We start from the raw sequence: 27,236 nt of genomic DNA on the forward strand, positions 1-27,236 counted from the left end.
ATGCCATAAAGAACAGGTCCTGCTGAATAGCTCAGGGACGTATATTCAATATCCTGTAATAAACCATAATGGAAAAGAATAGGAAAAAACATACATGTATGTGTAACTGAATGACTTTGATGTACAGCAGAAATTAACACAACAGTGTACACCAGTTATACTATCATAAAATAAAATTAAAGAAATAAAATACAAAATCAAACGAGGATGATAATACCACTCGCCTCCCAGGATGGTTGTGGGACAGTGCAAAGCCCTATGTTCTTGGAACGTGGTCTGTGGTGGCCACTAGGAGTAATGAGCTGGCCGATCTCAGAGAGGGAGTTAGAATGTTTACTTCTTGCATTTGAAATGAGCTCTGCAAGGGCCTCACTCACCCGCATCCAGCCCCGTGCCTTGTGTAGCAACAGCAGTCAACATACGTGTTAAATGAAACGACGTGAAGGGTAATTACCACAAAGCGTCTCTCCTTTTTCCTCTGGAGACGGTGCAGGCAGGGGATCTATGAAAACTTCACCCCTTCTCTGCCCCCCGTTCACTGTAACCCAGAATCTTCCAGAAAAACAAACAAAAGTTTACCTTTAGAATTACCTAAAGTGACATGGCCTTCTGGAAAATAAGGAAGGGCACTGAGAATCCGAGGATCAGGGAGACGAGACGTGAGAGACCGGGACAAAGGCGCAGCGAAGTCCCAGCCGTCTTGAGTGGGGACAGAGCCACACCCAGGGTTGGCCACCCTCCCCCTGCACGTTCTGGGAGTGGCGGGAAAAGCCTGCTCGCAGTCGGGCCTACTGTTTCTTTCTTTCGCTCTTGACTCACTGAAATGCTCCGGCAGAACAGCTAACGGCCTTTCGTCATGTCCCATGCAGTCACAGGGACCCCTATGTTAGGGGACCATTGACTGAAACTGCCCGCGTTGGCCAGGCACGAGTGGCATGAGTTGTCTGCCAGCAGGAGGCCCTGATCAGGTGCAGGGTGCTGCCCTGAAGACCAACTGGGAGGATCTGGGAGGGGCCGATGGAGGGAGGAGACAACCGCCCTCCCAGCATCCTTAGCGCCAGAATCCACCTGGGCTGAGAGACGCCCAAGGATCCTGAATCAGACCAAATACGGGCCAAGTGAGACAAATGGCCAGAGACGACCCAGGATCTAACCCCATGACCATAAAACCTGAGGTTGGGAGCCCCGTGGCGGAGCAGCTCTTCTGGGCTCCCTTACCCTGCTGCTCTCCATGCGGTGGCGGGGGCCCTTCCCAATAAAGTCTTTTGCTTGGTCAACACGTGTATCTATCTCCTCGGACAATTCATTTCCCCGTGTTAGACAAGAGCCCATGCTCAGACCCTGGAAAGGGGTCCCCCCTCTTGCAACACCCATACTGCAGTGTGCTCTCACACACCATCCAAAAAGCCTGGGCTCTGTACCTCCAGGGCCTCGGCAAAGCTTCACCTCCCTTGGCTGGCACAGAGTTGGCTTGCCAAAAATATCTGAACTACATTATACATTTTCTCTGACCTGCCAAGTTCAGAAAGTTTTGTAACCCGCTGTGTTGGCAAAGCTGTACACAGACAACCTCAAGGGAAGGTAATGTCGCAAATCTACCCAAGTTAACGTCATGCATATCGCCAGACCCAGCGGCTCCTAGGACAATAAGAGTTAGCGCCTACTGAGCATTACATGGGCTAGATGCTGCTTCCAACACTCTCTCTATATTAATTCTTTTAGTCCTCATAAAACCCCTGGGAGGTAGATGCCATCATATACCCATTTTACAGATGAGAAAGCTCAAGCAAAGAGACTTCAGCTCATTTGTCCAAGATTTCCCAGCCAGTAAGAAACCAGGCGTCTGGTTCAGGAGAGAGCTTGACTAACCACTATGCTACACTATATCCATGCATTTAAGTATTATCTATAGCAAAAAATTAGAAACAACCTAAAAATGCATCATAAGGGAAAAGTTAGGAGTTCCCATTGTGGCTCAGCGGAAACAAACCCGAGTAGTATCCATGAGGATTCAGGTTCAACCCCTGGCCTCGCTCAGTGGGTTAAGGCATTGCTGTGGCTGTGGCATAGGCTTGCAGCTGCAGCTCTGATTTGACCTCTAGCCTTCAAACTTCCATATGCCGCATCTGCAGCCCTAAAAAAAAGCAAAAAAGAAATAATAATAATAAAAGGGAAAAGGTACATGTATTATGGTTTTTCTGTTAAAGGGAACACTAGACAGTTGCTCTTAAAAAAAAATGAAGTTAATATGAAATGGTGTCAGTGTGTTATCATCTCCAAGCTCTAAGAATTTAATTTAGAAAAAGCAGAGTACAGGAAAGAATGCTCTCATTTGTGGGACAAAAATATATACATAATGATGCCTGCTTTGCAGGGTATGAAAGGGGACACAAGAAGAGGTAAAACAAAATAGAACATACAGGGAACTGGGGGAGTATACCTTAATATATCTTTTGAATTCTGTGCCTCGTAGGTGGGTTATCTTTTGGAAAAGAAAACAATTTCTTTGGCCACACCTTGCAGCATGTGCAAGTTTCCAGGCCAGAGATTGAATCCGCGCCACAGCAGCAACCCAAGCCACTTCAGTGACAATCCTGGGTCCTTAGCCCCCTGTACCACAAGAGAACTCCAAGAAAACTTAATTTAAAAAATAAACTATACCTATAAAGTGCATAATAGTTGCCTAATAGAAAACACAGCACCAAATGTCTAATTGTATTTTCAAATGTCCACATCCTCTTAAAGCTATTTGTTTATACGTATGTCTCCCGTCTAGCATCTAGCTCAGAGGCTGGCATGTCCCAGGTTTCTCAGAGATGACTGTGGAATGAGTGAATGACAGGCATCTGTCCTTCTCTCTGGAACCGAGCTCTTGAAGATACCATATTCTAGACCAAGGAGGGTGGAATAAGAGCTGAGTTTCATGGTGAACCAACCTGTGGTTTTCAACAGGCACTTGTATTTGAACTTCTCCAGGACTTGCCTTTTTAGCTGCAGCAGTGCTTCTCAACCCATGAGAACCCAAGGAGACATCTGCCAATGTCTGGAGACATTTTTGACTTAGAGATTTTGATTGGGCAGGTGCTACTGGCATTTGGTGGGAAGAGGCCAGCCATGCTACTAAACATCATACAACACACAGGACTGCCCCAGCACAAAGAATTACCCAGCCCCAAAGTCAAGGGCCGTGGCTGAGTAACCCTGAGCTGCAGTGACAGCTCTGGCTCTGGTTTATCAGTCCTGGAACATACCCAGAACCTCTGTGTGTGCATGTTCCCTCCTGAAAACACAGCCTGCTATGCAGCCCTCCAGAGCCTCATTAGCATTTACTCTCTAACTGATCAACCTTATTTTATTTTATTTTTTGTCTTTTTAGGGCTGTACCCCTGACATATGGAAGTTTCCAGGCTAGAGGTTTAACCAGAGCTATGCCGCAGCCACAGCAACGCCAGATCCGAGCTGAGCCTGCAACCTACACTACAGCTCATGGCAACGCCATGTCCTTAACCCACTAAGCGAGGCCAGGGATCAAACTCACGTCCCATGGATATCGGTCAAGTTCATTACTGCTGAGCCACAATGAGAACTCCTCAACCTTATTTTAAACAGAATCTCATCTCACAGGATCCCAGCCAACTCTGTCCCATCTCCCTACCACAGTCACTTTGAGGAGCCAAGAAATACTTGAATATCTGGGAGGAATCCTTCTGGGAAGTCCCAAAGGGTGCTGGTGGGGAGTTCAGCTGTCCCTGGGGACAGGAGGTCTTCCACTAGAACACGAACTCACGAAGCTGGTTCTCGAGAAACTGGGGAGAATGACAACACCTGCTTGTGTTGCAGGCAGACGTTGTCCTAAAGGACACAATGGCCTCAAGAGCAGGAAGGTCCAGCCTGTGCTCCTGTATTTCTCCTCCAGGCTTATTCAGGGGCAAACGAAGCGGCTCAAGTGTTCCCCCACCCACCCCACCCCAAGCCTGCGTGTCAGAGGAGGCAATGAAGGGAGTCCTAATCACTCCTCTTAACCCCAAGACACACAATTACATCCCGGACATGTGCTGATACTCTCACAGGAAGAGTCGGGGATGAGAGCCACAGCCCCAGTCACTCCATCCTGGCTCGGCCACTGATCTGCCTGTGACCATGGAAAGGCACCAACTGCTCTGTCCTTCTCTTCTCTCCTCTGTAAAATGAGTGTGTTACAGGGTGATACAAACTCCAATGAAGTCACAGATGGAAATGGTGCATACAGGTCCCATACAAACGTTAATTATTATTTAAATCTATAGCCACTAGATTTTTGACTCATTTCTACCCTGGTGAATACATGGTTAAGGTTAAGTAGGGGCCATCCCAATGGGGATTCTGGCGAGATTGGGGCCCAAGGCTTGGAGGCCCAGAGTCAACGGAGAGAAACTGCAGTTCCTGAAGACACACATGCACTTGGAAAGGGGTGGGTAAGAGGGATGAGGATAAACTGAGGTTCGGACCCACATATGTAGTGTTTTTCCACCTGGATGCTGAAGTGGACTGAAAATCTGTAGCAGCAATAAAATAAATAAAACTTAGGTTGCAGGGGTTTTTTTTTGGTTTTTTTCGTTTTTTTTTTTTTTTGTCTTTTCTAGGACCACTCTCACAGCACATGGAGGTTCCCAGGCTAGAGGTCTAATCGGAGCTGTAGCCACTGGCCTACGCCAGAGCCACAGCAACGCCAGATCCGAGCCGCGTCTGCGACCTACACCACAGCTCACGGCAACACTGGATCCTTAACCCACTGAGCAAGGCCAGGGATCGAACCCGCAACCTCACGGTTCCTAGTTGGATTCGTTAACCACTGCACCACGATGGGAACTCCAAGGTTGCGGATTTTTGATGGCTCCAGCTGTGAGGATTAAGAAGGAAGCTGAAATGGGAGTCAAGCCAGGGTGCTCAAACATCACCTGCACGGGAATTATTTACGTTTCTGACATCAGGCAATGAATGTTAATCGAATGTGTTAAATTGTGTTTTGTCTGGGGTTAAACTGTGCCCCAGAGAAGAGATGCTGACGTCCTAACCCCCAGGACCTAGGCTTGTGACCTTATTTGGAAACTGGGCTTTTGCTGATATAATCAGTTGAGAGGAGGTCATACTAGACTAGGGTGAGCCCTAAATCCAATGACTGGTGTCCTTAAAAGAGGCCATGTGCAGACCCGGAGACACGCCGTGAAGGGGGCCACATGAGGACAGAGGCAGGGACTGGAGTGATACGATGACAAGTCGAGGAACATCAAGGACTGCCACCAACCCCCCCGAAGCTGGAGAAAGACACGGATCAGACTCTATCTCAGAGCTGCCAGAAGGAACCAACCCTGCCAACACTTGGACTGTGGACTTCCAGCCTCCAAAACCGTAAGACAATATATTTCTCTGGTTTAAATCCCACGTACGGGGTCATCATTCCGGCAACCCTAGAAAAATAATACAGCCTAGCACGAGCCCAGCAGAGAGACAAACAGGGGCTAGTTCCTGCCCTAGAAAATCGCCCCTAAAAAGGCAGCATTTCGTGGGAGGGTTAGTATGAGAGTAACTGATACCACAGATGCAAATACAGAGGGAGGCGGCAAGGGGACCTTATGATCACTGTCATGCTTCATGCTGGGCAGAACCAAAGACCCCACTCTCGTCCAGGCCCTTCATCTGCAGGCCAGGCTGCTCTCAGAGAGGGAGAGAAGAGTCAGCTGTTGTGCCTTGTTCTTTCTCAAACTACGTGGATGACTGCTCAGAATGATTTTCCTTGTGGTTTTTGCAGACTGATTTTGTAAGGATTTCTTTCAGGCATTTTGGCAGCTCCAAGGGGGGAAATAAAAGGGCCCGTTAATGCCAGCATCTGTCACTGGGGACACCAAAGTGCTGAAAAGGGGAAGAAAACTATCCTTAATAAAAGCAGAAAAAGCCAGAGGTTACCTGGGTCTCTAAAATGCTGCACTGCTGATGGTCCAATTCCTGGGGCCTTTCATCACCTCTTGGCGGATGTACCTTATTCTGTTGGATAAATTCTTCCAGCCGTAAAACCTAAAACAGAAGTCAAGCGGCACTCAACAAGGAAATAAGGTCCTATCTCCTGGCTGTGGTCATTTACCTGGCTGGGTCAAGCAGTGGAGGGGAGAGTACCCACTAGATAAATTCCAGACATGCCTCCAGAGAGGCCATTTCTTTATCTTTATTTTATTTTATTTTATTTTATTTCTTGGCTTTTTCAGGGCCACACCTATGGCAAATAGAGGTTCCCAGGCTAGGGGTCAAATCAGAGCCACAGCTGCTGGCCTACACCACAGCCACAGCAACGTGGGATCTGAGCTATGTCTGTGACCTACACCACAGCTCACAGCAATGCCAAATCCTTAACCCACTGAGTGAGGCCAGGGATTAAACCTGTACCCTCATGGATATGAGTCAGGTTCGTTACAGCTGAGCCACAATGGGAACTCCAGAGAGGCCATTTCTAATTAGCCAATTGCTCAGTATTTCCAGAAGAAGATAAGCCTGGCAGGTTTACAATATTCCACTCTGCCCTTTAAATTATTCATGTCCACCTATATGTCTATAGCAGAGCTGGAGCACGGTCTGCTTTGGTTTTCATACCATTCCTGGAAGGATACCCTATTTCTCTTTTACAAAGTTAGTTGGTAAAGAAAAGGAACAATATTTAAGAATTATGTAGATAATACGAGAGAAGAATGGCTAGAAGGTGCCATTAAATTGTAAAGCCTTCATTGTGCTGATTATAAGTAACCAACTAATTGTGGAGAATCAATTAACTGGTTTCCCTGCTCTAGACTTTGAGAAGAATGAGGCCAATAATCATAAGGGAAACTCTGATGTTGCTAAAACCAATGCTCCTCAGGCACCATGCTAGGTCTGAGGAGAGGAGAAGGGAGAGAGAGAGTGACAGCAACATGAGATAATAAAATATGGTCCCGGAGTTCCCGTCGTGGCGCAGTGGTTAATGAATCCGACTAGGAACCATGAGGTTGCGGGTTCGGTCCCTGCCCTTGCTCAGTGGGTTAACGATCCGGCGTTGCCGTGAGCTGTGGTGTAGGTTGCAGACGCGGCTCGGATCCCGCGTTGCTGTGTCTCTGGCGTAGGCCGGTGGCTACAGCTCCAATTCGACCCCTAGCCTGGGAACCTCCATGTGCCGCGGGAGCGGCCCAAGAAATAGCAACAACAACAACAACAACAACAACAAAAGACAAAAAATAAAATAAAATAAAATATGGTCCCACCTTTAAGGAGCTGGCAGCCAGTGGAGGAGCCAGATACACACTGACAACTCGGGAACTATATGTACATTATAATAAGAGCACCATTAATGGTGTGTTTGCTCAGTGCCAGGCACAGACCTAAGCACTCTATAGTATTAACTCTTTTAAGGCTCTTAACAACTTAGGAGATAGGAACTGCTGCAGAGAATTTATAGCAATAAACTCTGCCTAGGGGAGTCCAGTGCGAGGTTAAGGGCATTGAAGGATGAAAAGGAGTCCATCGGGGCAAGAGCTTCTCCTCAATAACACTGTCCACAGCTCTTTTAAACTTTGACCCTGGTTTCTGGGTGGTCTGGAGAGGAAGGCCCAAGAAGAAAACCCCATTGTTCAGTGGTTTTACACCCACTCCCTACCCCATTCTCCTTGCCTGCCTCGACTATGGAGGCCTGGTGGCTAAACCCCTGCTTTCCCAGGCTGGCCATGTGGGCACAGATTATTACCAAAGAGAGTAGGGGTCAGCTTGTTTTCCTCATAAAGTGGTCAGGCCTGGTCATCACTGCCCCTCCTTGTTTCCTGCTTTACATCTGGACATGACAACTGGAGCAGTGACAGCCATTGTCACAGCCTGGAGGAATCTGAGCTGACTTTTCCCAGGCAGTGCCAGGAGCCTAGGATACTTTTAGAGGCCGTGAAACTGTTTACATTTCTTTTAAAGTCAGAAGGTGCAGCCTGGCTGTATTCATCTTTATGCCAATGGCGGTCATAAAATACAATTAAAAAAAATTTTTTTGATAAAGGAAAAGAGTCCACAAAGTGAAAAGTGTCTAACGTCCACAAAACTGATAACATGGGGAGATGGGGAGAGCGAGTGGGGAGGAGAAGGCAGGACCAAGAGGACTGCGTGTTTTGCAGGCCTAACATCATTTAGCCGCAGAATCAGCACCAGCAGCCTCCTGCCTCCCTCTCTTATGTGCGACATTAAGTGCCTCTTTGTTAAGGGTCTATAACTCAGGCTCTCTGTTACTTGCAGCTGAGTTTATGCCTCAGACACAGCCTTCCTGTCAGGCTGAAGTCTTCTTCTTCCTTCCAAGGATGCTAAAGGGAAGTGGATCAGAGCAGTTTCCCGAGATTCCTGGCATCTCAGTTAATCAGAAACTCCTGGAGCCCAGAACCATCACTCCCAAGCACAGTGTTTAGTCAGGACTTACCTCAAGCAGTGAATTCTGGAGCTTTACACTCAGGGCGGTTTTTTCCTCTTCAAGGTGCTTTATTTCACTTTCTGATTTCTTCTTCACTTCCTCCAGCTGTGCTTCTACTTCCTAAATGATGATTAGAAAAGTTAAACCACACGAGCCATGAAAACATGGACAGGACACACACTGCCTTATTCCCAAAGGCGTAAGAGTCATAACCTACTAAAAAAAAAAAAAAAACCATACACTGGAAATACATGAAAAAGTTCAAAGAAGACAAGTGCTAAATCCACACCACGAAGTCTAATATATACTGGGGAGGCAGGATAAACCCCTGGCTTTAAGTTTTGTAAAATAAGAAAAGAGAATGTGGAGCTCCCTTCATGGCTCAGTGGTTAACAAACCCGACTAGGATTCATGAGGATGCAGGTTCGACGGATCCCTGGCCTCTCTCAGTGGGTTAAGGATCTGGCGTTGCTGTAAGCCATGGTGTAGGTTGGCAGCTGTAGCTCCGATTCAACCCCTAGCCTGGGAACTTCCATATCCCATGTGTGTGGCCCTAAACAGCAAAAAAGTTCCACAAATCAAAAAGCAAATGACATCCTCCGATGCAGAGAAATGTCAAAAGCAGAATGAAATTTCCTCTTTGGTCTTAACAGCATCTTTACTGAAAATGACAGGGTTCACAGGGCTGCTTCTGCCACGGCCCCTCCCGACAGCCTCACAGCACAAAGCAGACACAGATAAAGGAGCATTCTGCAGCCTATGTGAGTGGTGCAGCTGCATTTTAGCTGGGCGATTTTGAGCACATTTCCTAACCTCTCTGTGACTTAATGCATTACTTACATGCTTAGCACAGTTCTAGGCACACAGTAAGGGATTAAGAAATGACAAGTAGTGCTTTTTTTTTTTTTTTTTTTTTTTTGTCTTTTTGCCATTTCTTGGGCCGCTCCTGCGGCATAAGGAGATTCCCAGGCTAGGGGTCGAATCGGAGCTACAGCTGCCAGAGCCATAGCAACGCAGGATCTGAGCCATGTCTGCGACCTACACCACAGCTCACGGCAATGCCAGATCCTTAACCCACTGAGCAAGGCCAGGGATCAAACCCACAACCTCATGGTTCCTAGTCGGATTCGTTAACCACTGAGCCACGACAGGAACTCCAAGTAGTGCTATTCTTACAGATGCCTACCGTTTCTAATTTTACACAGTCTAATTTCCCAGGGTACATATAATCAATCACGGCTTCAGCTGTTGCCTTGACAAATGGACCTAAAGGGAAAAAAATTTCCCCACACATGGAAATAACTGATATCAGCAGCAATTTTTGGTATTAGAAAGCTGCATTTTGGGTGCAGAACAGTGTGGTTTACTGTCAGAAAACAAACAGTTCTGGGTCACCTGGAGAACACAGATTAAAAGGAAGCATGCCCACGTCCAGCTCATTCCAAAGTGACCTTGAGGATTTCAACAGGAGGCTTAACATTCTCTTCCTAAACCTGGTAGAGAGAAAACAACCCACCCTCCCGCCCCCCAAAAAACAACTACGAAGACAAGAGCATAAGGAAAAGAAGGAGACGGATGCTTTCCAATGTATAAATTGCTGCATTCTTTACCTGGAAGAGGGTTCCACGGGCTATTAATTTACAGGATTCACAAGTTCTTTCATAGGTTCTGTTCTCATTAAACTCTCATAGTTCTTGGGGAAAAAGGCTTTACCGCATCCATTTCACATGGAGTAAATCCAATGGCTGGTAAGAGACAAAAGCAGGACTCCCACCCATTTTCTGTTTTCTTGTCTAGACTGTCTGTCCACAATTGCTGGCAATTTAAGAAAAGATATATGGAAGTTTCCATTGTGGCGCAGCAGAAACGAATCTGACTAGGAACCATGCGGTTGTGGGTTCCATCCCTGGCCTCGCTCAGTGGATTAAGGATCTGGCGTTGCTGTAGCTCTGATTCAGCCCCTAGCCTGGGAACCTCCATATGCTGCGAGTGGGGCCCTAAAAAGCAAAACATTTTTTAAAAATTAAATTTTTTTAAAAAAGATATATGAAGGAGATACTGTGATGAAAACAACAGATGAGCAAGCACAGAAAATTACCAAGCAGAGATTTCAGCTGGCATTTTAAAGGAAAACATGTTAACTTTACTCAAGAAGAAAAATTTTTATTTGGTATTTATTTAAAGTTCATGATGCAGCTGAAAGAGTACACCAGTACAAAGCTTAAAATGTCACTTATCGTTAGCAATAAATAATACTAACACCAATACTAATCAATATTTGGGACGTGAGACCCTAGGAAGGGCCACACGCTTCAATAGTAGGGCTAAACTGGCATCCTAACAAAGTTTAAAAATAAGTCCGGGAGTTCCCGTCGTGGCGCAGTGGTTAACGAATCCGACTAGGAACCATGAGGTTGCGGGTTCGATCCCTGCCCTTGCTCAGTGGGTTAACGATCCAGCGTTGCCGTGAGCTGTGGTGTAGGTCATAGATGTGGCTCGGATCCCACGTTGCTGTGGCTCTGGTGTAGGCTGGCGGCTACAGCTCTGATTGGACCCCTAGCCTGGGAACCTCCATATGCCTCGGGAGCGGCCCAAGAAATAGCAAAAAGACAAAAAAAAAAAAAAAAAAAAAGTCTGTACAGTAGAAATTGGCACAACACTGCAAATCAACTATAATAGAAAAAATAAAAATCATAAAAATAAAAAATTAAAATAAATATATAAATAAAACTAAAGCTGTCTGGCACAGCACTATAAATCAGCTGTCCTTTAATAATTTTTTTTAATTTTAAAAAAGATTATGGAAACTTGAAAAAAATAAGTCTGGAAAATGATAACTTTTATGTTATGTATATTTAATCACAATAAAAAAATGTCTGGAAAAGATGAAGCTGATTCACAAGTAATTGAACTGCTTGCCAAGACAAAATTCAGTACTCATTAAAAAAATAACAAAATTCAGACCTTCAACAAGTTAACATTCCTAATGTCCAAGATCCAACCAAAAATTACTAAATACGCAAAGAAGCAGAAAATGCAATTTATAGCCAGGAGAAAAACCAGAAGTAAAATGACAGAATGTTGAGAGCAATTATAAACATGTTTAAGAATTTAAAGAAAATCATGAACATAAAGAGTAGAGAAAGGCAAGACATGGAAACAACCTAAATGTCCATAGACAGCTGAATGGATTAGGAAGATGTGGTATACACACACAATGGAATACTACTCAGCCATAAAAAAGAACAAAATAATGCCATTTGCAGCAACATGGATGGGACTAGAGATCCTCATACTGAATGAAGTAAATCAGAAAGAGAAAGACAAATACCATATGATATCACTTATATCTAGAATCTAATATATGACACAAATGAACCTTTCCACAGAAAAGAAACTCATGGACTTGGAGAATAGACTTGTAATTGCCAAGGGGGAGGGGGAGGGAATGGGATGGACTGGGAGTATGGGATTATATAGATGCAAACTATTACATTTAAAGTGGATGAGCAATGAGATTATGCTGTATAGCACAGGGAATTACATCTAGTCATTTGTGATGGAACATGATGGAGGATAATGTGAGAAAAAGAATGTGTGTGTGTGAGAGAGAGAGAGACTAGGTCATTTTGCTGTACAGTAGAAACTGACAGAACACTGTAAACCAACCATAATGGAAAGAATAAAAATCATTAAAATAAAAAAAAAGGGGAGTTCCCGTCGTGGCACAGTGGTTAACGAATCCGACTAGGAACCATGAGGTTGCGGGTTCGGTCCCTGCCCTTGCTCAGTGGGTTAACGATCCGGCGTTGCCGTGAGCTGTGGTGTAGGTTGCAGACACGGCTTGGATCCCGCGTTGCTGTGGCTCTGGCGTAGGCTGGTGGCTACAGCTCCGATTCACCCCCTAGCCTGAGAACCTCCATATGCCGCGGGAGCGGCCCAAGAAATAGCAACAACAACAACAACAACAATAATGCCGAGGGAGCGGCCCAAGAAATAGCAACAACAACAACAACAAAAAAAAAAAAGACAAAAAAAAATAAAATAAAATAAAAAAAAAAGCAGAGAAAGGAAAATTCCCGTCATGGTGCTGGGGAAACAAATCTGACTAGTAACCAAGAGGATGCAGCTTCAATCCCTGGCCTCACTCAGCAGGTTAAGGATCCAGCGTTGCTGTTGAGAGGTGGTGTAGGTCACAGACACAGCTCAGATCTCACGCTGCTGTGGCTGTGGTGTAGGCCGGCAGCTGTATCTCTGATTCTACCCCTAGCTGGGAACTTCCATATAGGCAGGTTTGGCTCTAAAAAGCAAAAAAAACCCAAACAAACAGAAAGAAATCACTTGGCACTGTGCTATCCAGTCTGGTAGCCTCTAGCCACAGATGGCTATTGAGCCTTGGAATGTGGCTAGTTCCACTGAGGGACTGCATTTAAAATATTACTTACTTGGAATTAATTAAGTACTGGGCAGTGCAGTTCTGCAGGCAATGTCCAGGGCCCAGGGCTGGTGGTGGCAGCTGTGTAAAGGGCAGGTCTGGGCTCAGAGGGGGCAGCAGGGATGTCTTCATTGCTGGCTGGGGAGCTCCCGAGCCCTGTTCTCTGGTTTTCTGGCAAGCTTTTCATGACCCTTCACTAGATTCCTTTCTTGCATAAACGGCCCAGGGTGGGTTTGTGACACCTGCCATCCAGCATTCTAAGTGATACGAACAAGGTATGGAGTGTGTGGCACAGCTCAGTGGGGACTCAGTAACTAACTTTCCAGGCTCTCCTAGGAATCCGTGTGGGTGAGTGCTAATTATAGGCCACGTACCCTGCTCTGTCAACATTCAGTGGTAATATCATCTAATCCGCAGACAAGGAAGGCAGATGGGCCTTCGGCATCAGCTCCAGCCCATCCCCTGCAGCAGCTTCTTCAGGTTCAGGTAGCATTCAGGATACATGATACACTTATACTCAAGGGCCCAAAAAAGAGTGTGCTCTTAACTCTAGAGGGGAAACCGGTATCTCATTGGAGTCTGTAAACACTGGATTTGGGACCTCTTCAAGGTCTTACCTTCCTCTAGTCTGCATGGCCTAATTTATATAATTTATATCCTCAGTTTGTAGAAATGACCATAATTCTTTCAAAAGGAAAAAAAAAAAAAAACTCAAGAGGAAATGCGCTTTATTTCTACATGATTCATTTCCCAAATGGATTCGTGCCCCTGATTAAAACCGAAGTGGGATTTCTGCAGTCAGAATCCGGCTTGGCTGACAGGTTACCAGGGCAACCCGTAGCTCCGGGAAAGCTACTGTCCCTCCCACTGACTGAGGCTCAGGAAGCAAAGAGGGTTCAGCTATGTGAGGACTGGGTTTGTGCAACGGGTCCCTGCTGTGGGGAGGAAAATGCTTTCCATACATCTGCTTCCACAGGCTCTGGAGTCAGACTGTCAGGTTTTGTTTGTTTGTTTGTTTTTGTTTTTTTTTTTTTTTTTTTGCCTTTTCTAGGGCTGCACCTGCAGCATATGGAGGTTCCCAGGCTAGGGGTCTAATCGGAGCTGTAGCTGCCAGCCTATGCCAGAACCACAGCAACATCAGATCCAAGCCACTTCTGCGACCCACACCACAGTTCACGGCAATGCTGGATCCTTAACCTGCTGAGCGAGGCCAGGGATCGAACCTGCAACCTCATGGTTCCTAGTTAACCACTGAGCCATGAAGGGAACTCCAGACTGTCAGGTTTTAACGCTAGCTCCACCATTTACTGTCTGTGTGAGTCAATACATAACATCTTTGAGGCTCAGTTTTCTGATCTCTGGAATGGGGATATGAACACTCATCCTGTACTACAGTTGGGAGGATTAAATGTGCTCATAAGAATAAAGTGCTTTATAAAGGACAGTGGACACTAAATAATATCATCATACAAGATGTTACCCAGGGCTCACAGTGAGTTATCACAGCCACCGTTTATCAAACTTTTCCTACGTGCTGTGCACTGAGCTAAGAGTTTATACACAAAACCATATTTAATCCACATAACAAAGCATTTACCCTTATTTTCAAAGTTAGGTTTCAGAAAGGTTAAGTGACCTGTCCATGGTCATAAAGCCAGAGAAAGAGTCAGGACTTGGATCCAAGACTGGTCGTCCATGAGTTTACTTATTTATCCAACACATGTTTCTTGAGTACCTACGACTCTATCATCACACTCTGCATCCCTTAGTTACATATGATTATGAGTGAAAACTCAAAGCTGATCATGCAAGTTCTTAGATAGAAAGAGGCCCTCTTGTCATAATTAAAGCACCACCTATGCTTACAAGAATACGGATTCACTTCACTCTTTTTCTAAAACTTTTCTTTTTCTGAATGCTATTTGCCTTCCTCAGCAAACACAAGGAATGAGGAGTTTCCTCTGTGGCACAGTGGGTTAGGAATCCAATTGCAGCGGCTTGGGTTGCTATGGAGGCCTGGGTTCAATCCCTGGCCCAATGCAGTGGGTTAAAGCATCCGGCACTCCCACAGCTTTGGCTCCAATTCAATCCCTGATCCAGGAACTTCTGTATGCTGCAAGTAAAGCCATTAAAAAAAAAAAAAGAATTTTTAAAAGGAATTATATAACTAGTCACTTGTGATGGAAAATGTTGGAGGATAATGTGAGAAAAAAAATACATATATATGACTGGGTCACTTTGCTATACAACAGAAATTGGTTGAATATTGTAAATCAACTATAATAAAAAATTAAAAATTAATTCAAAAATGACAACACAAGGGATGAGGCTCTGTATTCCTTCTCAGCAGAAGGAGCCCCCTTTGGTGGGAAGCTGGACCAGAACACAGAAGCTGAGAATCCACTCCCACTGCCCGCCCACTGAGTAATTAATTACTGGCATCTACCAAGGGCCGGTTAAACGCCCCAGGCACTATGATCTGCTTTGTTTTTTCACATGGATTACTTCACCTAATCTTCGGCTTCGCTGTGAGGTGCTCTCATCACCATCTGTTTTATAACAATAAATGAGGAACCTGGGGCCCGCACGTTCCTGTGAAGGGGCCTGGTTAAATAACTTGCTGTGGTCACAGAGCTACAGGCTAGTCACACTGGGATTAGAATCCAGGCAGTCTGCCAGGACTGCGGGTTCACTTCATGTTATTTCTCTCTGTTTTTGCCGAGAAGAGGATTTCATTTCCCCAAAGTGAAGCCCTTGAAAGACACAATTCCACCCCATGTCAATGACTCTAGGCCCTTTCGTCTCCTGATCATGGGGGTGAGAGGGGCCTGTCTCCTCCAGAAGATGCTGGACTCCCTTTGGTCAGAGAACCAGCTTAGATCTGTATACAGCAAGAGCTCAGGACATGTTTGAGGAAGGAGAGAAGAGACTAAAGAGGGAGTTCCCTCTGTGGCTCAGCAGGTTAAGAAGCTGACTAGGATCCATGAGAATGCAGATTCCGGCTCAATCCCTGGCCTCCCTCAGTGGGTTAAGGATCCAGCATTGCCATGAGCTGTGGTGTAGGTCGCAGACACAGCTCGGATCCCTCGTTGCTGTGGTTGTGGTGTAGGGCTGGCAGCTGTAGCTCCGAATCGACCCCTAACCTGGAAACTTCCACCTGCCACAGGTGCAGCCCTAAAAAAGGGACAAATTTTTTTTTTTTTGTCTTTTGTCTTTTTGGTTGTTTTTGTTGTTATTGTTGCTATTTCTTGGGCTGCTCCCTCGGCATATGGAGGTTCCCAGGCTAGGGGTCTAATCGGAGCTGTAGCCACCGGCCTACGCCAGAGCCACAGCAACGCGGGATCCCAGCCACGTCTGCAACCTACACCACAGCTCACGGCAACGCCGGATCGTTAACCCACTGAGCAAGGGCAGGGATCGACCCTGCAACCTCATGGTTCCTAGTCGGATTCGTTAACCACTGCGCCACGACGGGAACTCCACAATTTTTTTTTTTTTAATTTTAAAAAGAGAAACAAAAGAGGAAAAGAGGAAGGTGGAGGCAAGGAAAACCACCTGGAACAGTACGTGTGAACGTGGCTCTCACCTTCTGCAGCCTCTTCCTTTCAGCCTCCACGGTCGCACGCACGGATCTGATCTCCACTGAGTGCTTCTTCACCAAGTCCTCCAGCCGCTTCACCAGCTGCTCTTTGAGATGTTTCTTCTCCTCTTCTGTCTGATGTTTGATTTTACGAAGGTCTTCTTCGTATTGCTGCTTCATATGTTCCGTCTCAATACTTGCCTCTTTCTTGGTCTATGAAAAGAAAAGGGCTTATAAAGCTGCCAGGGAATCACCATTTCTTGTCCGTGTAACTTCCACCATGTTGATATGTTAACTGTAAAGCCTGTATCACAAGGCACAATAACGTTTATAAGACAACGCGTTTGATATTTGTGACTTCCCCTTATCCCTCATGGTAAAAAGGCTTCTTGCAACAGTGTAGCTATTGTCCTAGGATCAGATATTCCAGCCCCTTTTACACTGGTTTCTAAAGAAAGCTCCCTTTGTTTCAACTAGAAATATATAGCAGGAATCCTAAGCAAGTATCCAGTTTCTCAGAAGCTGACAATAAGGAGCTGGGAGAATTCTGCTCCATTCTCAGCCTCCTAGTTTCAAACGACAGGCAGCTAGCAGGACAGCTGGCTGGAACTTCCCACCCACGAATCCACCTGTGAAACCACAGGACCTGCTGCTTCGAAGGGACCCTTTGCACCTGGGGACTGATTTCTGCCTGGAACTCATTCCAGCAGAGCCTCCTGTGACTGCTCCATCCCCAGGGCTGGGTCAGACACTACCTGTGTATCTGGGCCTCCTTTGGTGCACGGGCACTCCTTGAGAAAGTTCTGATCTTGCTGTGGATAGCCACTGTGGGATTCCAAATCATTCTCTTTCTCAAGGACTTCATTCTCTGGAACTCTCTCCATCTTCATGTCATCTGCAAACACAAGGGTCAGCATCACTGGGAATGCCCTTTGCCTTGGCCTTGTGCCCGAGGCCTCTGGAGTTGGGTTATCATTATGCTGTTTAGCTCTTTTGCCTAGGACTCCCCTAGGTAATCCCTGCTCCACGGCCTGCTAGTCCTCGAGCATGGTCATTCATGGTGGTGACTGTCATCTTTGCCCAAGTAGCCTATTGAGTTGAAATAGTGGTTCTCCCATCTTAAAACTAGTCATCTTCCAATTTTTTTGATTGTGCTTTCCATAGATTAAAAAAAAAAAAAATTGAGGGCAGGAGTTCCCTTGCTGTGTGGCAGCTTAAGGATCCATCATTGTCACTGAACCAAGCCTGGTTACTGCTATGGCATGGGTTCAGTCCCTGGCCCGGGAACTTCCGCATGCCATGGGTGCAGCCATAAAACGAAAACAAAAAAATTGAGGCTGTTCCTTGATATGGACGTATATTCAAAGGATTTAAATTTAAAGGGATTTAAAATATAAGACAAAAAATAAATATAGCTAGAATTGCTCAGTCTCTTCCCCTGTTCCCCGAGGTACTCGTGCCCTACTTCTGAGACGACTGTAATACATCCCCCATACCCTCTAGTTCCAACTCATACTTTTTCTCCTCTGAACCCGAGATGATTTCTTCTTTTCCAGACACCTATTTCCCTGCTGCCTGGGCCATGCCCATGATACCAAAGCATGCTGTAGGCTGTAACATAACCATCCCAAAAGCTCCCTGGGGGCAGAGTTCATGTTCTATGCCTTTTTTTTTTTTTTAGGGCCGCACCCACAGCATATGGAGGTTCCCAGGTTAGGCGTCAAACTAGAGCTGCAGCTGCTGGCCTCTACCATAGACACAGCAACGCCCGATCCAAGCCATGCCTGTGACCTACACCACAGCTCAAGGCAACACCAGCTCCTTAACCCACTGAGCAGGGCAAGGGATTGAAACCCAAGTCCTGAGGGATACTAGTTAGGTTCATTACCGCTGAGCCACGATGAGAACTCCCATGTTCTGTGCCTCTGTTACACCTTGCAGGTCAAGTTGATGGCACTATACATATTCAAGAACTTTCTGACAAGGGGGCTTAGTGGAGAGCACTTTAGAGTCAGATAATCTTAGACACCAACACCAGCTCTACCACCAGCCAGTTGATTGGTCTTGAACTAGCCACTTAACCTTTCTCAGCCCATTTCTAAATCTGCAACAGGGGATACTGACAATATCTAACTCACAACATCATTGGGAAGGTACGATAACATCACTGTGTGAATGACAGAGTATACAGTGTGGTCCAAGTCTGGGGATAAGCCAGTGCTGAGAAGCTCAGGCTCTATGGTGAACCCAGTGAGGAATGACCTGGGGGCCACGGCCCTTTTGCATTGTGCCTTTTAGATCTGGCCTGCCGCACCTCTGGGTATCAACAGATTCATATTCTGTAAGGATTGGACTTGCCCAGCAGGCAGATCAGGTCAAACAGCTCTGCCCTCCCCTCTGCTCCCTCAACAGTCTCAAGGCTGCAAGTGGTGCCAAAGGCCAATCTGGCTGCCAACCTTTTTAAAGTGTAAGGAAATGGTTCAGGGCATCTCACCGGTTTTCTGTGTCATGTGACACTCCTGCAGCATCAGCCTGTCTTTAGCCACAGCCAGCTTCTCCCCAAGCTTTTTTGCAGTGCTTTTCAACTCTGAATTCTCCTGGCGAGCCTCCTTGAGCTGCACATCCAGGTCCTAAACAGACAGAAAGGGTCTCATTTCTTGGGTTACAGTTCTGTGTGGAGCCATCTCGTGTACACAGAACCAACATCAGATCTGAAAAGTGGGTAAGTACACAGCATACACCCTTAGTCTCCAGACTTCAGTTCATCAAATCCCTCCTCTAATTGGCTGTGTGAGCTTCGGCAAGTTAGTTAACCTTTCTGTAGTGAGGATTAAATCAGATAAAGTGTGCGGGGCAGAAAAAACGCTCAGGGAGTATGAGGGTTATTAGCAGCTGCTACTTTTAGAGATGGGGCTCTGGGAGTCTGTGAGGCTCACGTAACTGCACTGTCCACAGTCTGGTTTTCCACAAGCACAAAATCCCAAGGATTTCAGGGCAGGCAAGTTGTTATGGAGTGAAGCAGGGGCTTTAGAATTGGGCTGAACTGAGTTCAAATACTTTTAAGCTGTGTGCCCAGCTAGGCCAGTCCTTAAGCTTTTCAATTTCAGTCTTGTCTTTTTTTTTTTTTTTTTTTTTTTTTTTTGCTTTTTAGTGCCACACTTGCGGCATATGGAAGTTCCCAGGCTGGGTGTTGAATAGGAGCTGCTGCTGCTAGCCTACACCACAGCCACAGCAATTCAGGATCTGAGCCACGTCTGCAACCTACATCACAGCTCACCGCAACGCTGGATCCTTAACCCACTGAGTGAGGCCAGGGATCGAACCCACATCCTCATGGATACAAGTCAGGTTCTTAACCCACTGAGCCACCATGGGAACTCCCTCAATTTGTCTTAATTCCTCATCTGTAAACTATAAGTCTCCCAGCTCTCAAAGGACAGGGACCAAGTCTAGCTCATCATGTGTCTCCTGCCCATAGCCCCTGCCTGGCACATGGTAGGTGTTCAATAAATCTTTGCTGAATGAATGTAGTTGAACTCAATGGAGGTAAAAACACTCACTTTGGCAGAAGTCAAGCCTTGGCACAGTGCCTGACACCTAGGAGGTGGTGGTACAGGGGCCATTGCTTACCATCCCACCTGGGAGGCAGGAAGAGCCCCTGCTTTACCTGGATCCTGTCCTTCAGCTTCTGGGCGTACTTCTTCAGGTCGCTTATCCTGCGGCCTCTGTGCTCCAGATCCCCCTCCAGCTTCCGGACCTGGGCCTGCAGGGCCGACTCCTGGACCTGGAAGTTCTTCCGGAGGTCGGTCTCCTTCTCCTGCCACTGCCACAGGGCCTCGCTCACCGACTGCTGCATGGCCTGCCGGATGGCCTCGTTCTCCCGCTCGTAGGTGGCCTGCAGCTCCTCGGCCTTGCGGGCATAGTCCTTGCTCAGCTGCTGGTTCTCGGCCCGCAGCCGCTCCACCTCCAGCAGGACCTCCCGCATCTCCAGGCCGCCGCCGCCGCTGCCGGGCTCCGCCTTTGGCTCCGGGCTCCACCGGGGCGCCTCCTGGCCGCTCAGGTGCCGGAGCCTCTTCTCGTAGTCGGCCTTGAGCTCCAGCATCTCCTTGGAGAGGGTGAGCACGCGCTCGGCATGCTCGGCCTCCACCCTCAGCTCCCTCTCCTTGGTCTCCAGCCTGCACGTGGCCGACTGGGCCAGCGCCTCCTGCGTCATACGCTTCTGCAGCTCCAGGGCGCTCTCCAGGGCCTGGATGCGCTGCCGCAGGGCCTCCTCGCCCGCGCGGCCCTGCTCCTGCAGGAGCCTGGCCTGGGTCTTGGCCACCGCGCTCCGCAGCTCCTCCTGGTGGGCCTCCCGCAGCGCCTCCATGCTGGCCTCGGCTTCGTCCTGGCGGGTGTTCAGCGCGTAGATCACCTGCAGGAAGACCCCCGGGGCCCAATCAGCCGGAGGAGTGTCGGTGTGTGCGAGGGGACACGTGACCAGAGAGGTCCCTGACCGTGGCCGTGACTTAAGCTGATCCCTGCCAGCTGCACCTGAGAAGAGGACTTGTGTGGAAGTGATTCATTAGAAACTGACCCCAGGGGAAGCCAGTCCGGGAGCAGGGAAGTGGGACGGGGACATAGTGGAAGCAGAGCAAGGGCGTGATGCTGCAGAAAGGCCCACGGGGGCGGGGCTGGGAGGGAGGCAGGGGGAAGGGGGGCCGAGTGGGAGGCGGGGGGGGGGGGGGGATCGAGTGGGAGGCGGGGCGGGGAGGCGGCGCATCGGTGGTGGTATTCCACATGGACCTCTGGGGAGTGCCACCGGAAGCCAGTGAAGGGTCTAAAACACTTTGGGACACAAAAAGAAACCCTCAAAACCAAACCAAAATACAACAAAACACTAGAAGACAGAATTCCGTGGTCCATAAAAAGGATCATACATCATGGCCAGGTGGGATTTATCCCAGGAGGACAAAGTTGATTTCGCATCCTGAAAAAAAGTGAATGTGCCACACCCCCCAAATAGCATACAGGACAAAAGCGATATGAATGTCTCTTGAAGACACGAGAAAACCCTCTGACAAAATTCAATACCTCTTCCTCACAAAAACACTGACCAAACTAGAAATAGAAGGGAACTCCCTGGACCAGACAAAGGGCATCTGTGAACAACTCACAGCTAACACTGTACTCCATGATGAAAGGCTGACTGTTCTCCATATCCCCAGGAACCAGACAGGGACCAGCTAGGTGCTGAATACATGTTCATTATCTCAGAAAATCCTCATAGCAACCCTACAAAGTTGGTATTTTTCTCCGCATTCTAAGAATGAAACACCGAGGCTCAGAGAAGTTAAGGAACTCCAGCGAAGTCACAAAGGATAAGATTTCACTGCCTCTGAAGCTCGCACTCCCGGTATGGTACTGCACTGCATCTCACTGCCCCACCCAAGCGTTCATTTACGCATTTACTGATTTCCTCAGACGGGCCAGGTTCTGTGCTGGTCAATAAGACAACAGAAGTTGAGACCTCAAAAATATTATAATTCAATAGGAAGGTCAGACAAGAACACGGTCAATTTCAGTGCACCAAGTGCTGTGAGGGATCAGCACCAGTTACTATGGAAACACAGAGCCAGGGTCTAGTAGGAAAGAAGACGTACCAGAAAAGGGGACCCTTGCCTTCTCATCCTTGGGGCAACCAGTTCCCTTTTATATTTCACCCTCCGTGTGAGCAAGAACAATATGACTTCTTTGTGTTGCTTCACAGCACTTGGTATGAAGTTGAGCACGTGATAGGTTCAAAATACGTATCTATTATGGCGCTGTTGCTGGTCATCAAAGATTCATGCTTTCGTTCCTCAGAGTTGCTGCATAGAAACAGCCACCAAGCAGAGACCACATTTCTTAGTTCCCTTGCATCTAGATGGGACCATATGATCAGCGATGGCCAATGGAATGTGGCCAGAAGTGATGATGTGTGTCATCTCAGGACTAACACTGGGGTCAAGGCTAAGGGGAGGGTTAAGAAGGAGGCATCTGCTTTCCACAGTCTCTTCTTTTTCCATCTGCAAACCTGATGGACAGGACTCAGAGGCCTTAAAGGAAGGTAGAATATAAAATGAAAGATGCCCGAGTCCTCAATGTCTGAGTAAAGGCCACCTGCCCTGCAGAAGCACTGGCCTTGATCTCTGCATGAACAAGAAGTAAACTGTCATGCAGAGCCTCTGAAGTCTTGGCATATATTTGTTACAACAGCTATGATAACCATCGGAGAAGCCACAGGATTCAGAATACAGTCATACTCATGGCTATGATTAATTATAGCGGAAGGATACAAAGCACAATCAGCAAACAGAGGTCTGAGTCTGCAGGAAACAAGGCGAAAGCGTCCAAGAATCCTCACATAAGACTAGTTTAATTCCTCCAGCAAGGAGTTATGACAGCACATGTGAAATACTGTCTACGCAAGGTGCTCATGGAAGACTCAGCAGGGTTTTTATTGAGGGCTAGTCGCGTAGACAACTTCTGTTCGGCACTACCACCAGTCCAGACTCCCAGAAGGAAAGCAGGTGCTCACATAAGTCATATTATTTGCACAAACAGTTCTTGTGCAGAACTTGCACAAGTCTAGGTTCCCAGATGTCAGCTAAGAGTCAACTTTTGTGAGCAGACCAGTCTAAGGCTAAGCGGTCTCGAGTGTGCTATAACTCTTCTTCTGTACACTCCAATTGATAAAAAGACTGATTTTTTTTCTTCAGTGGAGTTTGCTGTGAGGCAACCTTAGCATAAATGGGGTTTGCTCATGGTGGAGACCAAAACATCCTTGTGAAGGTTATTCCATGAAATTGAGCATTGGCGATTCCACTGAAAAGAAAAGAAATGACCGATGGGGGTGGTGATCTTGGGGACTGGAGTTCCTACATTCACCTACACCTGTAAAACAGAAAACGTCTCTGCTGATCCAGTATGTTCTGATACCACCAAAACACGTAACGAAGAAAGAAGCCAAATGTCGAGCCCATCAGAGTGAGACCCACGTTCTCTGGATCAGGACCTTAAGGACTTCAGCTTTTTCCAGCATTCACCCATGTGAGTCTGCTCTGTCTGTGAAAACTCGCCTCACAGGAACACCCTCGAATTTACACAAGATTAGATTTCAGGCTGGAGGCAGCCAAGAGGGTCTCGAGCCTCAGGATGCTTTGGCATGTACACATGTGTTCACGGTGTCTTGCAATTCAAGTCCCCAAACAATCCCCACAAAAGGCCTGCCCAACTGTTCTGTTGGGCTGGGAACGTCTGGCATTTTAGGGGCTCCAGACGCACCGTCTCCTGCCCCTCCTTGGAAGGCTACTCTTAGGGTTATGCGTGCTTAACCTGAAAGTATATTCTGTTCTGTTCTTTTCTGTTATGCTATGATTCGTATCATATTATATGCATCATCTTTTTTTCATTCACATACACCGTGATTTTTTAAAAAAAATTTCGTAGATATCTTGGAGGATATGCCATTTCTGTACTTAGAGAGGTTCCTCATTTTTATTATTGGCTGCTTCATATGATCTATCATAGGGATGTGCTAGAATTTGTTTCCCTATCACCTACTGAGAGACACTAAGTTGCTTCTCTGTGAAACATCATCCATGCGTTTACTTCAATGGTACTAAATAAAATTTCCTTATGCTTTTTTTTTTTTCCATTCCTGCTGGTAAACTTGAAGTCTGCTTTTTGCTTTTTTTTTTTTTTTTTTTTTGCAAGCCATGAAATTCCAGAGCTTGACCTTAAAAACCTGAGTCTTCAGAGTTAACGCAGAATCCTAGGAAAGAGATGAAAGAGGTGTCTCCTCTCCCTGTGGGAGGAGGGAGAGATGCCATTTTGCATCATAAAACTAACAGGAAGGATTTGTAGGACATTCGAAAGCATCGAACTCATTTCTCTGTACAACACAGAGACGTGTGTGAATGCCCACAAGACGGCAAGGGCACTCTGGCAACGACTCCGCTGGGCCGTCTTGTCTACCCTCAGGTCGGGCTCTTTTCCCACCCTCTGCACTTCTTTTCCTCTCTCAGACTTGCTTTCTGAGCTGGCCCTCTTTCTTCTCCTAGTCCAAAAGCCTCTTTCATCTTAACTTCTCTCCTTTTTATCCACAAGTAGTCATTTCAACTACGTGTTCTTTTTTTTTTTTTGTCTTTTTTTTTTTTTTTTAGCTATTTCTTGGGCCACTCCCATGGCATATGGAGGTTCCCAGTCTAGGGGTCGAATCGGAGCTGTAGCCACTAGCCTACGCCAGAGCCACAGCAACGCGGGATCCGAGCCGCGTCTGCAACCTACACCACAGCTCACGGCAACGCCGGACCCTTAACCCACTGAGCAAGGGCAGGGACCGAACCTGCAACCTCATGGTTCTTAGTTGGATTCGTTGACCACTGCGCCACGACGGGAACTCCTCAACTACGTGTTCTTACTGGCGTCTTCAGATCCGCTGTCCACCTCATCTTCAGCTTCCCATCCTCGGTATTATCCACACCAGATCAACACCTCGGCTCCTGTCAAATGCTATTAACCAGAACTTGAGATTATCAACCTTATCTGTGCTCTCCATGCTGACACCATTTAATTGAGTGGTCTTGCAGTAATTGCTGATTCCTTTACCCATAAGGGCGGTTTCCATTTTCTACCACGTTTCTTAGGGCTGCAAACCTAACTCCTGGTCCACTTTTACTTCCCTAGAGTATGATGTTACCTCCTGGTTTTTGAAAGAGTAATGATGAAGAGCTTGGACTCCAAAATCAGCCAAACTGAGCTGGAGGCCTAGCTTCCCTGCCTCCTAAGTTCTGTCCCAGGGCAGGTGCTTCAACCTGTCTGGAGGTGAGTTTCCTAACAGTAAAATGGGATTAACAATAGCACCAACCTCCTCGGGCTGTCCTGAGGGCTATACGAGATATTGCTGAGAAACGCCAGATAACCAATAACTACAAAATGAATGTCATCTCTCGTCCAGAGAAAAGAATGCGTGGTAATAGGGAAGAACGAATCTGACTTTACATCCTTACTCCTTGAATCCTATTCGGCGTAGTTATTCGCCACAGCATCCCAAGGATGTCACTGCTCTTGCTTCATTATTATTACTAGCTTTTTAATAACCTGAACCTCTATCGTTGGTACATTATATACACAGTTACTCTTTGAATCCTATGTACTTCAACACATTTCATCTCCACAGCATCCCCCTGAGTCAGTTTGGTTCTTTCACTTTAACCTTTGTATTGTATTCTTCTGCTATAAGTTAATCACTAAAGGGATGTTGCCGACAGCTTAAAGGATACATAATGGCCCATCTTCCTGCTCCCCGTGCCTGACCTTTAAGTGAAAATACCTTTGTTTAGCTCACAGGAAATGCCCTGACCATCCCCACCTGTGAATGGCTGCAGGAAGGAAGGAAGAAATGAATACATCCCGTCCGGAGTCTGGCCGGAACCAGGAAATATTTGCAACAACTTATCACCTTTTTACTTCACCTCTTCACCTCCCTGCTCTTTGTTCCATAAAAGAAACTAGTATCCAAACAGGGCAAGATGATTCTTTGGGACACTAGTCTACCATCTTCTCTACCTGCTGGCTTTCAAATAAAGTTGCTATTTTTTTGCCCCAACAACTCATCTCTCAATTTATTGGCCTGCCAGGCAGTAAGCAGTACAAACCTGGACTCGGTAACCCTGGACTCTCAACTGTAGGCTGAGACAAAGTCAGAGTATTTGATAATACATGGTGCAGTCTGGGGGGGGGGGGCAGAAGCAGACTCTTGTGGCTAGGAGAAGAGAATGGACGTGGGGAAGGGGAGATGAAGGACATATGCCATTCTTCCCCCAAACCACTAGTGAAGGGAATAGCGATAGAGCAGGAAGATGTCTTGATGGGCAAACAGGATCATTGTAAGGTGGAGGGCACCAGAGAAAGGCAGAGAAGAAGAATTTGGTAGAAAGGAAAAGATGCAAGAGAAATGGTATAACTCAAGATAAATGAGGGGTTTTTTTTTTTTTTTTTTGTCTTTTTTTTGCTATTTCTTTGGGCCGCTCCCGCAGCATATGGAGGTTCCCAGGCTAGGGGTCGAATCGGAGCTGTAGCCACCAGCCTATGCCAGAGCCACAGCAACTCGGGATCCGAGCCGCGTCTGCAACCTACACCGCAGCTCACGGCAACGCCGGATCTTTAACCCACTGAGCAAGGGCAGGGACCAAACCCACAACCTCATGGTTCCTAGTGGGATTCGTTAACCACTGTGCCATGACGGGAACTCCAAGATAAATAAGTTTTATTTGGAGCAAGTGGCGGAAAGTAGAAGGAATTTCACCTCCTATATAAAATGCCCTTTAGCTCCCTACAGATAATAGAAACTCATTCCAGCCGTCTGTCCTCCTGTGCACTGTGGAGCACTTGGTGGTAATGGCCCTTTCCTGTCACATTATGGACATTTAGGTGCTGAATGTCGAACTGATATGTGAGCTTCATAAGAGCAGGGAGCTTGAGCTCAGCTAATATATTGTGTGGTTCCCCAGGCACTTAGCACAGTGCCTGACCTGATTCAGACTCTCCGTGTGTTTCCTATTAGACCGAACAAGAACTCTGTAAGGGGGGAGAGAGATCGAAAGAATAGGATTCCAGAGTTCCCGTCGTGGTGCAGTGGATAATGAATCCGACTAGGAACCATGAGGTTGCGGGTTCTATCCCTGCCCTTGCTCAGTGGGTTAAGGATCCAGCGTTGCTGTGAGCTGTGGTGTGGTTGCAGACGCGGCTCGGATCCCATG

At 46.9% G+C, this 27,236-nt stretch overlaps 1 protein-coding gene across 5 annotated transcripts in view; it reads right to left on the bottom strand.

Moving 5' to 3' along the window:
• The window catches only part of FAM184B (family with sequence similarity 184 member B), a 107,248-nt gene that overhangs the window by 34,566 nt on the left and 45,446 nt on the right, over positions 1 to 27,236 (bottom strand). For 4 of the 5 annotated variants that reach the window (XR_014812185.1, XM_005674541.4, XM_084971619.1 and 1 more), the window contains exons 2-7: positions 20,123 to 20,866; positions 18,950 to 19,085; positions 17,211 to 17,350; positions 16,462 to 16,668; positions 8,450 to 8,560; positions 5,944 to 6,051 (exon numbers count right to left, since the gene is read on the bottom strand). Coding sequence is in view for 3 of the 5 variants with exons in the window: in XM_005674541.4 (XP_005674598.3) it covers positions 5,944 to 6,051; positions 8,450 to 8,560; positions 16,462 to 16,668; positions 17,211 to 17,350; positions 18,950 to 19,085; positions 20,123 to 20,866 (1,446 nt within the window). In the remaining 2 variants the exon portion in view is untranslated. Of the gene's footprint in view, positions 1 to 3,350; positions 3,512 to 4,772; positions 6,052 to 8,449; positions 8,561 to 16,461; positions 16,669 to 17,210; positions 17,351 to 18,949; positions 19,086 to 20,122; positions 20,867 to 27,236 lie in introns of those variants that run through there. The other variant, XR_014812186.1, reaches the window with a different exon arrangement.

Source organism: Sus scrofa, chromosome 8, assembly GCF_054392235.1.
Source record: "Sus scrofa isolate SSC_HxYL_T2T_F1_AM1 chromosome 8, Sscrofa_HxYL_maternal_Yorkshire_Landrace_v2.0, whole genome shotgun sequence".
NCBI lineage: Eukaryota > Metazoa > Chordata > Mammalia > Artiodactyla > Suidae > Sus > Sus scrofa.